This window comes from Vigna umbellata, chromosome 1 (genome assembly GCF_029865625.1).
Source record: "Vigna umbellata cultivar VRB3 chromosome 1, Vumbellata_1.0, whole genome shotgun sequence".
Taxonomy (NCBI): domain Eukaryota; kingdom Viridiplantae; phylum Streptophyta; class Magnoliopsida; order Fabales; family Fabaceae; genus Vigna; species Vigna umbellata.
The window spans coordinates 99,500,446-99,518,563 of record NC_142165.1 but is presented as its reverse complement, the minus strand read 5'-3'; the positions used below and the strand labels follow the sequence as shown (position 1 = coordinate 99,518,563).

Below are 18,118 nucleotides of genomic sequence, written 5' to 3'. Positions count from 1 at the left end.
AAGGGATAAAGGAAGAAGAAACTTTGCACTTTTGCAAATGGTTTTTACATATGCATGGATGTCTTCCTTCATTGCACATTGTGCAGAAAAGTAGAGCTTTCGTTTTTTCTTCGATATCTCAGTTAAAAGTTCCAAAGTGAGCCACACCCACATCAACAACATGTGAATGAGGTGTGATATCTTTTTTCTTTATCCTTTTATAAATATCTCATTCCAAACATAGATGTTGACTGCACATGCATGGAGTACTTTGAACTTTGTCGTCTTCTTTTCTTGTGTTGTCGCCTTTCATCACCTCTCACATATAAGGATGACTCTACGTGGTTCAATTATAATCAATTTTTAGGTAAAACATTATCTCATTAATTACTTCAATAAATTAAGTTTCAATAACTTTTAATGCTACTATTAATAATATTATTATTGTTATAATTGTTTAACGGAAATGTAAGGAAAAATATTTCTAAAAGATTAGAAAGTTTTAAAAAGTAATTATAATAGAATTAAAATTTTGGTATCGGTTCACACAATACATATTGCTTCGAGATGTATGGGTAGGGTTTGTGGTTGGTCTTTAATGTGACTACATGTGATTTCTGGATTGTTTGTTTGTGTTGTTTGAGTGCTATGTCGTGTTTTGTGGTGTGAGGTCGAGTTTTCTAGTTTAGTTAGATTATATTTACAAAAGATATTTGATATTAAAATTAATAGGTGATTGATTAGTATATTATTAATATTATATATATGTTGCCATGTTTAATTCTGTGTTATGTGAAAATCATATCTTAGATTTTTATAAATTTTATTATGAATTTTTACTTTTTTTTCGGTCAAATTAATCTGCTAACAAGTTGATTTGTGATTAACATTATTAATCTGATTATTATATAATAGGTAACAAATTGAAAATTAGTTAAAATATAATGAAGTATTATAATATCTAATTAAACTAAATTAAATTTTTATTAGATGTATCCTTTTCACTAATGATTATGATACGATATTAATTTAAAGTATCAATGCACTTAATAAACTCTTAATCTCGGTCTAGTACCTCTTTTGTCTTTTTAACACGTCTTAAATGGTTTTGATCACCATACACGTACTTATATTCTTATTTCTTATAAGTTAAGCAACGGTTTTCACTTCAATATGATAACTTTAAAATATTACAAATTGAATCTCATAAATAAAACTTTATTCTTATACATTCCATAATTCTTTTGCTTGTTTTAACTTATATATGATATAAATATAATTTATCATTAAAAATGATTTGTTGGACCCATTGAAAATATCAACATTGGTATTTAAAAATAAGCAGTAGCTTAAAAAGCATTGATGTCCAATCATATTCTAAATGAAAATAAAATGTTTATATTTTCTATTGAGTTACTATTGTTAATTTTGTCAGTCAATTGGAGTGATGTGACTATGTTTACACTTATTTATAAATTTGATTATTTTTAATTAAATTTTTATTCAATTTTTAAAATCATTATATTTTTAATTGAATCTTTTCTGTTAATTAGATTATTTGATTTTACGATCTCAAGTAAAATACCTTTAACTTGACAATTAAAAAAAACGAAAGTTTCTCAATCTTTTTTATAAATAAAATCAAACAGTTACCTACTCTAATTGACAACAATGATTCAATTAAAAAATATAAAATTTGTAAACATTTAATAAAATATTTTATAATAATTAATTAATTAATATTTAAATTCATGCAGAATTAAAAACTTAATTAAACTATTTTCTTGTTTTTCATTTAAAAACACAAAATACGTAAACGATGACAATATAAAATAACAGTCATGTTATATCAAACGACACAGTAGAATCAAATGATAACAGGAATTAAACTAAAAATAAATAAATATTTCAAATACTCCATAAAACAACAATTGTTAATAAAAATCCAATTAAAAGATATTTACATTTAAAAGAAAATCAAAACGTTAATTAAATTTATTATCTATAAAACATCATTTCAAAAGTTATTCTTACACAAGAGTATATTTATATATTATTTTTAAATAAGAGCTAAAATTACTGTAATATTCTAATTTCACGTGCTTAATACTTTTTTTGTTTTTTGTTTTTACACTTTAATTAGGTATCTTAACTAGAAATAATTTTCTAAGGCTAGGAATGGTTAAATCGACGGTAGCATGGGCGTTTTGTAAGTTAGTGGAATAGAGTTGATGAGGTGTTTTATAGAAAAAGAAGATAATATTAGGCTTTATCAATAAAGACAAATAAATCCTTAAATAAATAGTCCATTATTGGATGAAAGAGATACCCACCATTGCATGCATTAGTTTTCTGAACCTCCAACTGTTGCTTCTTTGTCTATATTCACGACTCTCCTTTCTCTTTCATTCCTCACATTCAACACTCTCTTCCAAATTAATAATGCACTTTTATGTTAATCACATTCCACTCTATTTTTTATATTTTTATTTTAGCAAAATTAAAACACTTCTTTGAAATGCTTCAACATAAAAAAAAAAAAACTCAGTATTTTTTCATTTTTAATTTAATAAAATTTAATCAATAATGAATGTGTTTTTAGAAATATATATAAAGGGTACGTTTCTTTCTGATTTAGCCATATGGGGTAACATTGTCAGGACATGAAATTTAGATGATAACAAAGTTGAGTGGCCTTTTTATTATTTTATGCTTTTATTTATGCCAGGCTATAATTAATGACAACATATTAGATCTATTAGACAATCAGTTCTGTTGTCGGTTAATTTGAGAAAAAAAATTATATTAACTTTTTTTATGTAATTATAATTTCACATTTTTTAAATAATTAAATCTTTACTATTTTTTAAACTTTATATGTATTTTTATTTTGAGAAGTTGTTTTATAATAAATTGACCTAATAAATATTTATTTGATTTTATTTCATTTTATTTTAGGGTTTCAATAATACTTCTATCAAATAAAAGATATTTAATTATTAATCATAGAAGTTAACGAAATAGTTAGGCATCCTAGGCTGATAATATACGTGGGATCAATTTTACGTAACTATAAATTCATTTTTTAATTATCGTTAAGTGTAAAACCAATAGAAAAATGTTAGGTTAAATTTTTTTCTAAACCAATCAATGGAAATTTCATATAAAAATTACTATTAATAAAAATATATTTAACGTGACGTCATAATTTTTAAATTTGAAAAAATTAAAAATAAGGATTATCTATAATTTTATGTCGCTAAATTATTATCCTATTTTAATTTTTATCTTTATCGATAATCCTCTTAATAAATATATAAATATACTCTCTTTTTTTTGTATAACAATGTTAACGTGATAAATTGTTGAATGTAATTCACAAATTATTCTTTTATCAACGTCTTAGGTCAATATGATCAGTTTGTATCTCAAACAACTATTAATGTTGTTGAGGAGGAAGGTTATAGAAACGAAACTAAAATCGCGTTTAGTGAAAAAAATACAATTAATTTTAAAATTAATAATTTAAAATAATTTCTTCAACTATAAATATTTTTTTAATTTAAAACTATTTATGTATTATGAAACATATTAAAACAATAACTTATCTATATATAAAATGTACTTTTTTTTTTAATTTTACCTTTAGGCAACCCTTATTTTAAATTAAAATAATTACATTTTTATTTTATCCTAAATTAAAATAATGATTTTATTATTTTATTCTTTTAATATATATTTTTAGTTTAAATATTTATTTATAGTAACAAAATATTTGATAAAAAATACAAATAATTTATTTTTATAAATATTTTTAATAAATTTTATTTTATAATTTAAATTTTTTTTTTATAATAAAAAGAAATGGACATATGTTTCGACTAGTATATATTAAATAACTGTGATTAGAGATAATATAATAAACTTGGTAAGGCACATGATAAAAAAAATTGATTACATAAAAATTGAGTAAATTACATATAGTAGGGCAGAATTTGGGTTTGGAAAGGAGGGATGGAATAGTAATTACGATGCCCCGATAAAAGAAACAAAAAAATGGAGAATGATTGGGCTTTGAAAAGTCACTGTGGATCTGTGACTCAAAACAAGAAGAAGAAGAGAGAGAAAGAGAGAGAAAACGATACACACACTTGCGGCAATGGTGCAATGGTGACTCCACAGATTCCTGGTTCATATCACATATATTTCTCTTTCTCTCTCTTCTATCTGCATCCTATTGTTTCCTTTTCTTTAATACTATTTATTGCTCAGTTTCTTATATTTCGTATTTTCGCCCGTGTATGTGTGTGGATTGTGATGGAAGGGAAATTGCCTCTTCCTTTCTCTTTATGTTCAGATCTATGTTTTACACATCACGGATCCTATTTGCTGTTTTTAGCTACCGTCTTTTTGCGTTCAATTTCTCAACCGTATAAACGAAAAAAGCAAAAAAAATGAAAACGAAAAATCACGAACTCGTTTTTGTCTGTTGTTTTGATTTTTGTTGAGAGATATTATTTGTTTTTGATGCGTATGGAGATGAGGTGAAGTCACTGGAGGCAGCGGTTCATCGATCTCTTCCTGAATTTGGCTGTGGAAGAACACAAAGCAAGAATCGGTCGATAAACCTCTGCATCCAGCGCTCACTTTGCCTCTCTTTACCGACAATTTCATTTTCTTTTTCTTCTTTTCAATGATAATACTCTTTAGATGCTTCCTCCTTTTTCATTTCGCAAGATTAGTTAGCTATATAACGCTGACGAATTCTCTGTATCAACATTTCTTTCAAAGTGTTTTTGTTTTTTCCAGGAGAGTAATTAAATCTAGATGTTTCCGGTGTGATTTGAAATGATGTTGTATTGGTTCCTTTCGTGTTTTTCCTAGAGAATGCCTATAGAGATGTTGTGGATGCCAGCCAATGTTTTGATTTGTGATTTTGCTATGAAAGGTTAGAAAAAATAAATCTGATATATTAGCCGTACTGAACAGAATGCATTATTGTTTGCTGCTGGTTACTTCTGTAGAATACTCTGCTAATTTTCCTTTTCATTGTTCTATCCTTGTGCGTTGATTAACTAGTCTAAAGTACTTCTTGTAGTGTTTGATTGAGTTTATTCTGAACTCACAATCTAGTGTTTTCAACATTTTTAGAATTTTTTTAAAATAACAATTATGTTTTTCGGAAATTGTCTGCTTCCGAACAAAACTGATGATACAGTATGATAAATTTTTCTGTAAGCATTTATAGAATTCTTTTTCAGATTTTATAATTAGTTTACGTATTAATTAATTTGAATTTTTTTAGAATTAAACTTGTTAAAATGCTAATGTCTTTTAATTTCCGTATAAATATATTTTACTTTTTGAAAAAGATTATTTATTTTTTCTCGTAAGCAAGTTTTTTAAGAAGTTTATGAAATAGATTCTTATTGAGATTGTAGTATCCTTGCAAGCGCAGGTTATTCTTTTTTGTGGTTGTGCTCCTTTTTTCCTTTCCCTATAACAACCTATTTACCTCTAACAGAATGCTTTCCAACCTTTAGTTCTTCGGCCCTGTGTTTAAGTAATGATATTCTTGCGCGTCGGTAAGGAATTCCTTTTCACAAGGCATGTTATATATCTCATGTTTTCATTCTGTCTTCGTGAAGAAGTAATTTGATTTTCCCTTTTGTTTATGCATAATTTCACTCGCATTTCAAATTCAAGAGTGAATTTTAGTGTATTCGTGAAACTTCGGTCCTTGACGTCCATAGCATAATTTATGGTGATGATAATCTATGACCCTAGTTTGTTCTCAGTCATTTAATCGACATGACTGTACTGTTCACTCTTGAAAGAACTTCTGTCTCGATTGGTTGGAGTTTTTGAATCTGATACGTAAAATGGATGTGCACTCTTCTTCCGGGTTTATTCCGATGCTCCAAATACTGGTTTGTTCATGGAATGGACTTATCTAAAAGGGTGCATTTTAGAGAATAATGAGCAATAATGACAGTGAATTTGAAAATCAATCGATGTGTTTTTAACAGCATAACCTATTTTACATGGGCATGTATTTTATCAGTCACCAGGGTTGATTCTGAGATCAGTGGCCATTTGTCTTCTAAATCATCTCTCCACACATCAGATCAGAAGAGACAAATCTCTTGATTCACATGTGTATCAAATAACAACCGGGAAGAAGTGTCTACGTTCATTTTAAACATTTGTTAGTATTTTTATTACTTGGAGTTTTTTGAAGAAGCTCAAGGGAGTGCCTTACACTAAACACGTCATTTTCTTCACCATGTGGTCTAAAGGTCTCTGCTTGTTTCTTTCCTGAAAAGGTATTTTGAATGTAGGTTTCCAAGTGGTAGGCAGCACACTACACTTCACCTAGTTGTACTGTATGTAGGTCTTTGCTGCGTGAATGTCAATAAAAGGTACTCTTGAAGGGAGTCCAAGTTGCAAGGGAATCATTTAGTTGGTTTTTAAGGGAATCTGGTATCAATTTTCCCCTATATATGTTGAATGAAATCGAAGTAAACCAGAATCGGATAAGGCTATTTGGGTATTATGCGCAGCACAAATTTTGATTCTAAGAACTGTGTGTACATATTGAGTAAGTAGGGTAATAATGTGGGGAAGCGTCATCAATCCAAGGATATTCTGACGTTTCATCACTTGTTCGTATTCCCTGATTCACAATTTTCTCATGCACTACCATTTAACAATTAACATTCTATATTTATATTCACTTCTCTGCCCACTGTTCGCCTATGCTTAATAGTGGAGTAATGTTCCTTTTCAATCATATAAAAGTAGTGCCAGAAAGTAAACAAAGAAATTCATGAGTCATCTAGAGTTTGGGTTATTCTGAATAAAGTCTTTTATAAATACTTGGAAGAAAATAAAACAATAAAAAAAATCATTACTATTTTAGATAAACTTTGTTTATATATGACCAATTTGTTAATGTAGTTTTACATATTGGTTTACCTAAAAGCTTATTTTAGTACATGGATATTAGTCAGTTTTATTTTAATGTGGAAACATACGCTACTTTTAGTTTAATGAAAGGTTTGTTTCATTTTTCTTTCATATTTTTTTGTCTCATAAATGTTAATGAAAGGACCTTTATAAACTTGTTTTGAAAAAAAAATGGGTTGGTTATTTATAATTTTCCGCTTAAGCATAACAATAATATGAATATTAGTGCTTCTTTAGTATTCTTTAAGTTCAACTACTTTCATTGATAAGAAAATGTACCGGCAATCGAAATATCTATTGGTCAGATTGTGTAAATATTAAAGGCTATTTATGAAAATTAAACTATCAATGTGCGTGTTTTTATTCCTCCTGCTTTTAGTTTGAAAAGAGTCAATTACTTGGTATCGAATAATAATGTACATAGTTGGGCTATATTGGATTAAAAGTAAGTTTTAACTTTAATTGAAACTGGATTAAATTTTCTTTTATATATATTATTTTAGCAAAAACGAAGAAATGTATCCCCTAGGGTAATTTTTTTTTAAGTGGGTAGATGATTGTAACAATTAATAATTAAACTTATAAGAGGTTACGAACCAAACACGCAATTAATAGATTGTAAAAATCATATTTAAAGCACTGATGACAAAATAATAAGTTTGATTGAGGTCCTTTTATGATATTTATTGCATAAAATACGGATACTTAAATGTGATATATTTTTTCATATTATGTAAACTACTCAAATCCCCGGTAGCCAGCCTGTATACTACTGAGCAACTTCATAGGCTTTTGTTTTACGTGCCTATCTTATTGAAGATAGTGGTGGCTTACACACACACACACACACACATATATATATATATATATATATATATATATATATATATATATATATATATATATATATATATATATATATATATATATATATATATATATATATATATATATATATATATATATATAATGCTAATGCTAATGCTAATGGTGTCTATATGTTGGGGCAATAAATCGAAGGTGGTGATGATTGTAAGGGTGAAAATAAGAAGGATAGTTTTTAAGAAGAGGGTTTGCGGTTGCAGTGGCTGCTATTGGTGTATGGTGGCTACCAAAGAAAATGACCCATACGAGATGCCAAACTCCATGACAATGACCTTTTGTCGTTTATAAAATGGTGATAATGACGAAAACTTGTAACTTATGCACAGTTGTATCAAAAGAAAGCTTTTTAATAGATTCATTATGTGAATAAGTGCTATAAGAAACTTCTCTATTTATGTCTTTTGTGTGAAGTTTAGTGGGAATCAAGCATGCATGAAAGCAAAAATGAATGTCATTAGGACCCAAATGCATTCAGCTAATTTATGCCTATCTTGTCCACCAACCAAAAAAGAAAGTTTATCAAAATGTTCAAATAATTTTATTTTTTTATAATTGATCTCGACACATAATATTGTTATAATTTTTTTTTAAAATTTAGAAACAATAGTGAAAGGTTAGATGTTTGACCACAATATCAAGCTTCACCTAAACTAAAACTACACTTGTAATAACAGATTTGGGGACAACCTCCATTACCGTGTGATCGAAGACAACAAGGAAGTCAAATTGATCGAAGCTAATAAGGAAACAGTTCATTTAAAAGCTTTTTTTTTTCAAATTTGTTAACTTCTGAATACTAAAATGTTGAAGTAAGTGATCATTGAAGAGTGCTTATTGTAAGTTTATGAAGTATTATTATAGTATATCTTAATCATGATGGAACGAATAATTCAACTGATTTCTCCAGGATCAACTTCCATAACTCCAAGAATTTAAAGAGTGATGCTATTTACTAAGAAAAATTTATACAAAAACAAGAATTATTGGTATGACCAATCGGGATAGTAATAATCATAGACGAGGAGTTAGAATGAAAATTGAGTAAATAGATTTTAGCTCTCTTGGTTGTGTGATTTTAGCATTTTTCATCTCTTGATTATGTATAACAGCTCGAAGTTGTGTCTATGTCTATACCTTGGTTCGTGGAACATGTGTTATCATCATAACTATTTACTTTAAACAAATTTAAGGTAATCAATCAAATAGTTCGGGTTAATTATAATAATAGTAACTCCCTTAAATTATAAACCAGATTTCGATCGGTGCCTTAGGTGGGGTGCCTTAACCTTGATAATGAAATACTTATATCATTAATTGTTTTACTTTAATACGTGATTTTGAATCCAGAATATTTTTTTAATTTTTTTTGCTATCTTTAATAGTATTAGTCCGCTTGAATAGAATTTTTTTTCTTACGAAAGATACACACTATTTGTAAAAAAATCGGAATATAAAGTTTTTATCATTTTTAATCGGTTCATAATAACATGATTTTTTTTTTCCAGAAATTTGAAATTTTCAATAACAATTCTGCAACCATACAACTATTTTGCTACGATTTTATCTTCATTATTTATTAATATACTTCTCTTCTGTTTGTACCATACCACAACAAACATTGCTACAAACTTTTAACAGGAGAAAAGTGTTGGATTTCTGAACACATGATTAAATTAACTATTTCCTATTCCCTTTCTACATGAAATTGGGATGCTTTAAAATATGAATACGAATATAAGATACGTGTCTATATTTTTCAATATATTGTTGAGCTAACTACATCACAGCATTAATTCTTGCTAATATGATTTTTTTTTTCACAAGATAATACGAATATTTTTAATGCATATATAAACAAGACCTAAAAATTTGACATATTTAGTGGTTATTACAGACTTATTTTGGATACGAATATTGATCTTTAAAGGTGAGTTGCAGCATCTCGCTTACGTGAAGATATTTGATTACCAAGAAGACCAAGTTCCAGAGATGTTATGAAAAGAAAGAACATATTGAGAAAAAATATAAATTATTAGAAGATGAACAAATTTCTATTTTTTATGAGGTTAAATATCCATTGTATAATTACATTTTAATTTATAAAGCAGACATGAAAAATATTTTCTAAGAGGAAGCAGATCTCATAAAAGTTGAAGAGAAGATGTTAAATTAAATCTCTTGAGTGATAACTAGACAAAGTAGTTACGAAATATAGACTCTTGAAGGGAAGATATTAAAAGAAGAGTTCTATGAAAACAAGAAAATAATACTTACTGCATCACATGGTGAGTGTATCATCATCATCATCATCATCATCTGGTGATAGCATGCATGTAACAGATATCATATATGCAGTGAAGATAACAAGATATCTGTTTGTGAAGTAAAATAGGTCAAGAAAGACATAGCAAGCAATAATTGCAGCAAGACATGCTGGCTTAGGGGGTTTCATCATGAGAAGAAACACTGAAAGAAGGAGCTACAACAACAGAAGAATAAACCTTAGAACTTCCGAAAGAAATTCCACAGCAGGCAGAGCCTTGTTCCGGAATGGAACAAACTATAGTTTCCTCAACAAGGGTGTCGTGTTCATCTCTCAGCATGATCTGGTTTTTCCAGCTGGGCATGAATGTGGAATAAAGAGATGCTGAAAGTGCATGGTTCTTCATAACTGCATGCTTAAGAAGTTGGTAAGACCTTGGATTCTTGCCCAAAATGCTGTAGTCTTCTTCATGAGTGTTCATGATTCCAGGGTTTGGAAAGTTTGTTTTGGCATTTCTCCCTCTAAGAAGCCTTGCAGCACAGTCATAAGCCAAGGCAGCTTCTTCTGCTTTGTCAAAAGTTCCTAACCAAAGCCTTAGTTTCTGTGAGGAATCCTTGATCTCAGCAATCCACCTTCCTGAAGGTCTTTGTCTCACCCCAAGAAACTTTTTCTCAATCTTTTTTCCTACTTTTGGAATCTTCATCACTCTCTTCTCATAGGGCTTGTCTATTTCAATAGCCATCAAGGAAAGATTCTTGTTTTGGTTTTGAGATTGGTGTGAAAGTTCTGAGCTGTCTATGTTTTCCATGAGAGTATTTTTAGCATACATATGAGAAGAGGGTGAACACTGATCACTAATAAAGCCGTGATGTAACAATGATGTCGATGATGAGGTTATAGCATGCTATTTGTCGGATTTGGGTTTGTTTCCTTCTTCGAAGGTTATTATACAGAAATAATTAAGCAACAATAAAGGAGAAGAATTATGGAATCTTATCAGAAAGAAATACTTTTTAAAAGACATCCCTGTCATATTGGAAACATGGATGTTGATAAACACTGCTCTAACTACTCCTTTAAATTGTGATGAACACGTCTAAATGTGGCATGGTTCTGAAGCGTGGTTCAATAATATATATAAGTTGGTTTTGTTGTGATTTTAATATAAGTGAAAAATGACGTTTTTGCTTAACAAGTACCCTTGAGGGAAGGCTCCAACAGCCTAAAAACAAAGTTAACACCTCAAAAGTCCGAAAAAAAACAGAACCCACGTGTTGGTTTCACTTTCTGACTCCAATTAAGAACTAATATGGAACATTTGTCACATAATGGATGTCTTTGTTGTCATTGTTGGTTCTTCCGAGTATGCTTTTATTCTCAATTCTGCTGCACTGCAGATGAATCAGTGGGTAGTTTATCTGTTGGATTATCTCAAGTTTGTTTCTCTATTTTCTTTTAAAACCATCTGCCTATTGCTAATCCTCTTGTATAGTTAAAAACTAATATTTAATTTTTGTCAAACTATTGCAATTACTGACATATCATTATCCTTAGCGAAGTATATAAAATATCCCTATCGGAGTTAATAGTCATTTGTAGTAGGTATTAATGGGTTTAGATTGCCTTATGCTTTATAAATATACGAAATTAAAATAATTGATTATTGGGTTTGATTGTTAAAAATATACTGAATGGTTAATCAATATGTTTGGCTGTCACAACCGCTATAAATATATTATTGAGTGATGTCTTCTACAAATCAACAACCCATCAAAATAATTACATTCTCGAAAAAGATTGAACGGTCGAAAAATAATCAAACAAAAAAAAACGACCGACGCTCAATCAATTCATTCGAAACGATTAGTATGTTGAGCCTGCGTATGAGAATGAAGTGTATCACTATGTCTTGTCGAATACTGCATAAAACAAGGCTAGTGACCAAATCTGATACAATATACAGACGCAATAAAGGATGCAATTGGGACATAAATCATATGCTTTCTGCCCTTGTAAGTAAAGTTGCTTTGTCTTCTTTCTTCTTTCTTTCCGTTTCTCGTACCAATTCAACATCTCGTATTGACTATAGATAAACTAAAATTATACACTAAACAAATTTTCCTTTTCTCATCGAGTTATATTTTAGAGAGTAAAAAATTATTATGGATTAATGAATTAGATAAATCAAATCATTTAAAGATAATAGATTAACTTGATCCATATATTTTTATAATAATATAATCAAACAATTCATCTATTTTATTAAAAAAAATGTTAATTGAAAATTAAAATTTCAATTTATATAATAAATAAATAAATTAAATATTTAAAATTGAATTTATTTTAAAAAATCAAATTGTCAATCTACATAATCTAAAATAATGAATAATTATAATAAAATACTTATAAAAAAATATTATTAATAAATTATTGATTAATTCACAAATCCTTTTAATCACAAATTGAATCGATTCTATCTATTCCATATTTAAAATAATTAATTATTTTATAGTTCAATTTAATTGAAATGCGTGATGAGTGAAGTTGATTTACAAATTTAAAGTCGTTTTAACATCTCTTGATAGAAACCTCGTAACGAAAGATCGATTGTTGGAATCAAATTCAATCTCTTAGGCTACTAATGCAATTATTAAAATGTGTAGCCCATGTAAGTTTCAATAAACTATCTAAAATGTAACACAAGTTTTAACTTTTAATAATTACAAAAGGATACGATTCTTTGTTGTGTATAAAAGTTATGATGCTTTAGGGTATCTTTAACTGAATGTGGGTCTTAAAAATAAATATCCAAAATATTCAATCATGATAAAGTTACGAAGAAAATTTATAAAAGGTGTTTATTTTTAAACTTCACACAATAAATTTATAACTTTTTCTCTTATATTTTATTCGTCTTAACTCTTCTCTTTCAAGATATTTATAAATATCTAATAATCATTTATATAACAATGCAAAATTTAATAAAACACAAATGAGACAAGACAATTCTAAAGATTTTTTTAGCCAGAGACGGAGCTTTGCTGGTCTCTAAGATTTTGGCTCCCAAAAAGATTTTCACTTCTTAATTAAAATATAATATATTTTCATTAGTTTAAAATATAAGCATTTAAAAAATCATGTCTTTTAGAGGTAAAACTTAAACAATTATTAAATTTGAAAACATGAAAAATATATTAACATTTATCATGTCTTTTTTTTCTCTCACTTGTTATCAATTAATATTTTTGTATTTATGTTTCAAATATCATATTCAAAAGAAAACTATTTTAAAAATTTAATTTCAGCATTTTATTATAGAAGTTCTTAACAATTCAAATTTGGAAAAATTATTAATCATATTCGAATTGTGTTAATTTTTTTAAGTATAAAAAATACATTTTAATTAATAGGATTTTTTTAAGTATATTATTTTGGTTTTCCTAATTACTGGTCAAGATACACCACTGCTTCAGCAACATGCATTATGATAGATTGAGGTGAAGAAGCATGTATGAGCAGTTATTTAAGCTTGTGTTGTTTTTACTTTATTTTTGGATACATAATTTCATATTTATTAAATATTTAAATATATCAAATTTAAATTAATCTTATATTAAATTATTTTATTTTTTAAATATTTTACTTAGATAAATTTATTTAAATTTATAAAATATATTTTTATTTAGATAAAGGAATAATTTAAACAAAAATATTTAAATATTATATAATTATTAATAATTCAAATATAGAATATTAATGAACTTATTTTACTTTGATTGAAGACACCCAAACCTTAACCAAACCAACAATTAAATTGAAAATATATATATATATATATATATATATATATATATATATAATTGAGAATATAAGACTTTTAAATTTTTACTAAAATTACTTTATTTTAAATAATTTAATTCCATTTAAAACTTTCAAAATTTCTAAATAAAAGAGAATATCTTCTCCAAAAATATTTTAAATTACCTGTAAAACTAAATTATCTTTTTAGAATTTTGTTTCAAATCCCACCTTAAACTCTTTCAAATATTTGTAACCATTTTAAATTACCGGTAGACAGCATGCAGGATGCATGTGTGAGAAAACATCCAACACAAAACGACGTTGTATAGAACTAAGAACGTGCTATAGATTGAATAAGATTTTAACCTAGCTAGCTTTTTTTTCTAGTTGTCACATGAAGAAGAAATTTGTTGGCATGACTATCTGACAAATATATTGTAAAAATTTACAAATGATCATAAATGATTTATATTCTCTCTCTATTATTATAATAATATAAAAAAATTTCTTAATTTTTTCTTTAATATAACTTTCAAAAAGGTTAAAACGTAGGTGAATAATCTAGCTCACTACAAGTTTAAATCAGATTAAATTAAAAAAAATTTATAAATTTTAGTACAGATAAAAATAGAATTGGTGAACTAAAAATCCAACTATCCGGTTGAACCTATATAAGCCAGATTGATAATCCAAACATATAAAAAATCATATCACTCTTAATTTAATCGTCCAATCCAAAACACGAATAATTTTTATTTTTAATTTTAAAGGAGGAGAAAGAGCCATATCCATCATCTCTCATTCACTCTCTACATTTATGTTTTATTAGTCTAACATTTTATCATTTTTATCATTTGTTTGTGTGATAAATGGTTTATTTATTCTCTAAAATGAAAAAAAAAATTAGACTTTTTAGATTTTGGTTATATTAAAAAATGTTAGATTAAAAAAAATTATATATATTTTTTAATTAAGTGGACCTTGATAACCGTTTTGACAGTTATAAATGTATTGTTTTATTTTAAAATTTTTTATAAATATAAACTTTTATATTAATGGTTGAATTAATGAACTGAACGCTATGAAAATTACTGTATTAAGTGGCTAGAATTAAATATGATTAATCCTTAAAATGTAAACTATGGAATTCCTGATTTCACCATCTCGAACATGCAAAATGGTTTGATTGCGGGTTTAAAATCGTTTGGAAAGTGTTTCATCCTGCACCTCCAATCATTTCATCATGCACCTCCAATTTCCTAAAATATTCCTAATTAATAAGTGATTTAAAAGTTTAATTTTTTGATTAATAAGAATTTGTGTGCCCCATTGACTCTACCTCCATTTTCCTTCAATCACCAAACATGCATTCCTGCTGCACCTGTGCATCCTTCACTCCTGCAACCCCTACACCCTTGCATTCCTGCACCCCATTTCATCTCTATAAAAAAACACTACAGCAGTGTATCTTTGGACCTCTTTCATAATATTTTTTCTAGAGCTTTTTACTTTGCAGCTTGTATTTGTGAGTGAGTGCTGTCTAGAGAGATTGTCCAAGTACAACTTAAAGTGGTTTAGTTGCTGCGGTGGTGCACTTGCAGCGTGTTAGCTCATTTTTCTCTGCGTTCCTGCTGAAGAGAGGTTAGTGTTGTATTTTAATTTGTGTGCATATACTTATTTGATTGCATACAGAGAGTATTTTATTTTTGTTAATCTGGTTGCATGGAAAAACTGAAATTGAACTGGAGACGATGTACGGGTGTCGGATGTGGACATCCGATTAGGAAGCTTCGGATTTAGATATCCGACTTTTATTCATGCCTCCAAACATTGTATACTTATTATATTAGTTTTAATTTTTTTAATACTTCTTATATTAGTTTAATATTTTTTTTATGAGTTTATATAATTTCTAATTAATATAAAATAATTTTATGAATGTATTAAAATAAATAAAACTAATTTTTAATAAAAAACCTGAAAATGAAAGTACTAATCGGATGTGGATATCCGAAAGCAACATAATCGGATGTGGATATCCGATTGTAACCTACTCGGATGTGGAAGTCCGACTACTATTTACTAATTTATATAAAAGTTTAATAATATTTATTATTTATTTATTTTATTAATTTGTAATTATTTTTAAAATTATTTACTAAGTTTATAATGTAATTATATAAATTTTAATTAATATAAAATAATTTCAATAAATTTATTAAAATTAATAAAAATTATTTGGAAGAAAGACAACCTTAATACCTATCGAATATAAAAAACTGAATTTATAGAAATCAGATGTAGAGATCCGATGGTGAAATATCATGACGAATGTTTAATATATGTTATATGTAAAACTTTAATTATATTACTGTTTGAATTATTTTATTAGTTTATAATTATTTTTTCATGTAATTTTATTAATATTATTTAACTAGGTTTGTTGTATAAATTTTTTTATAAAACTAGTTAACTTCATTTCTATAATTATTAATTTTTGTTAATATAAAAAAATGAATTTTAAATATTTAATTTTTATAATTTTTTGGATAAAAAAATGTATATGAAAAATTTTAATAAATTTTTATATAGTTTTAAGTTTAATTTGGCGTTCTTTTTTTAGTTGATTATATTGTTAATAAATTTATAACTGTGTAATGTATTGTATTAGTTTTTTATTTTATAATATAAATTTTAAATTTTTTATATTATTTTTTTTATTTGGTTATAGGTGATAATAGTCTGATCCTGTGTGGCACTGGAGAAATGAAATTGAAGATTGAGAATGAGATGAGAGAGAGAAAGTGAGAATAATATCTCTGCTAGAATCTTTAACTTTTAATTTTTTCTTTTAAAATATTAAATCCTCTTAATTATGGATATTAATGATGGATAATGTAGGTATTTTAAAAAACTTTGGAGGTGCGGGATGAACACTTGGAGGTGCAGATGAAATACTCTCGTTTGGAACCCAACTTGAAGGGATGGACATTTGTTAGGATGTTTTCTTGCACCTCCTAATTTCTAACTGCACACCATGATTTGAAAATGACCATTTTACGTTATTCAAAGGCGACTTATAAAAATTACTTGTTCCAGAAATCTTCAGAAAAGAAAATCTGAAATAATATTTTCAGAATATGTATGTATAATACTTTTTAGAATAATTTTTTCATAACAAACTTTCTAGAAAATATGAAATATATTTTTGAACAAGTTTTTTTTAATATGCTTTCGGTAAACCACGAGATGTTTAACTTCCCAAAAAATAATTCCAGAATTGTTTATTAAGTTCAAAAATAATATAAATTCTTAAAATGATAGGGTTCATGAAGAGAATGATGGGTTGTAAGAAGTTGCTTTGAGTAGAGGTGAATGAGGGAGCTTTTTAGTTCTTTGGGGGGCTTTGACCCCTCTAATTGTTTTTTCTAGATATATTATAATATAATACGTTATTTTTTATAATTTAAAAATTTTAAAAAGAAAAATTCCGAACAAACGTCACTGTTGAGAGGTGAGACATTGTTGACATTGACGATGGTAACAATGATAATGAACATGAGATAATAACAGAAGATATTTTAGTCATTTGCATTAATATTCGGTGCAGTTAGTAATAATATGGGTACAACAAGGCAAAACACATTTCTCGTAGTCGATACAAAAGTTTACCTTCTGTCTTTGATATTTACCATAGTAAACTATCATCCCGCCTTCATTTTCTTCTAATTTCACCCTTACATTTTCTTAGCTTTTTCAAGAAAGTTATGATGTTTGTACGAGGTATTGTTTCCGTTGTGTAATAGGATTATGACTTTTCGATACACAGTGAAAACACAACAAAAGCATGTTTGCAAAACAGCATTTGATCAATTATCAAATACCGATGATGAGTCAAACATGAAATCATACAAAATACACGTAAATCAAATCACGTGAGTGGCGAAAATAGTGTAAAGTATTTTTGAACAACCCCCTCGGACTTGATATGATTAAACTGGAGTGTTTGAAAGACAAATAAGAAAGTAAAGTAAAGAAGTGAGATAGATGGGACTAAAATCGGGTCTACCAAACTGTTTGAATTATCGTTCTCCACGAAAGTTCATGGTATGCCACGTGGAGTGGTGATAGTTTTGCAGCCTCAAACATAGATGGTGCATAGGTGGACATAAAGAACAATTAAACTCTGTCATGGCTTCACAATGGATTTTGGCCACACAT

The 18,118-nt window shown here is 27.4% G+C and overlaps 1 protein-coding gene across 1 annotated transcript; it reads right to left on the bottom strand.

The window, feature by feature from the left end:
* Positions 1-10,018: 10,018 nt before the first annotated feature.
* Positions 10,019-11,039, bottom strand: LOC124845255 (uncharacterized). The gene has a single exon (XM_047322318.2). It carries the CDS (start codon positions 10,923-10,925, stop codon positions 10,272-10,274), a length of 654 nt encoding a protein of 217 aa, XP_047178274.1. The 5' UTR covers positions 10,926-11,039; the 3' UTR covers positions 10,019-10,271.
* Positions 11,040-18,118: the final 7,079 nt, after the last annotated feature.

Excerpts from the sequence above, each read along its gene's own strand:
- LOC124845255 (XM_047322318.2), bottom strand. The coding sequence starts at position 10,925 with ATGTATGCTAAAAATACTCTCATGGAAAACATAGACAGCTCAGAACTT.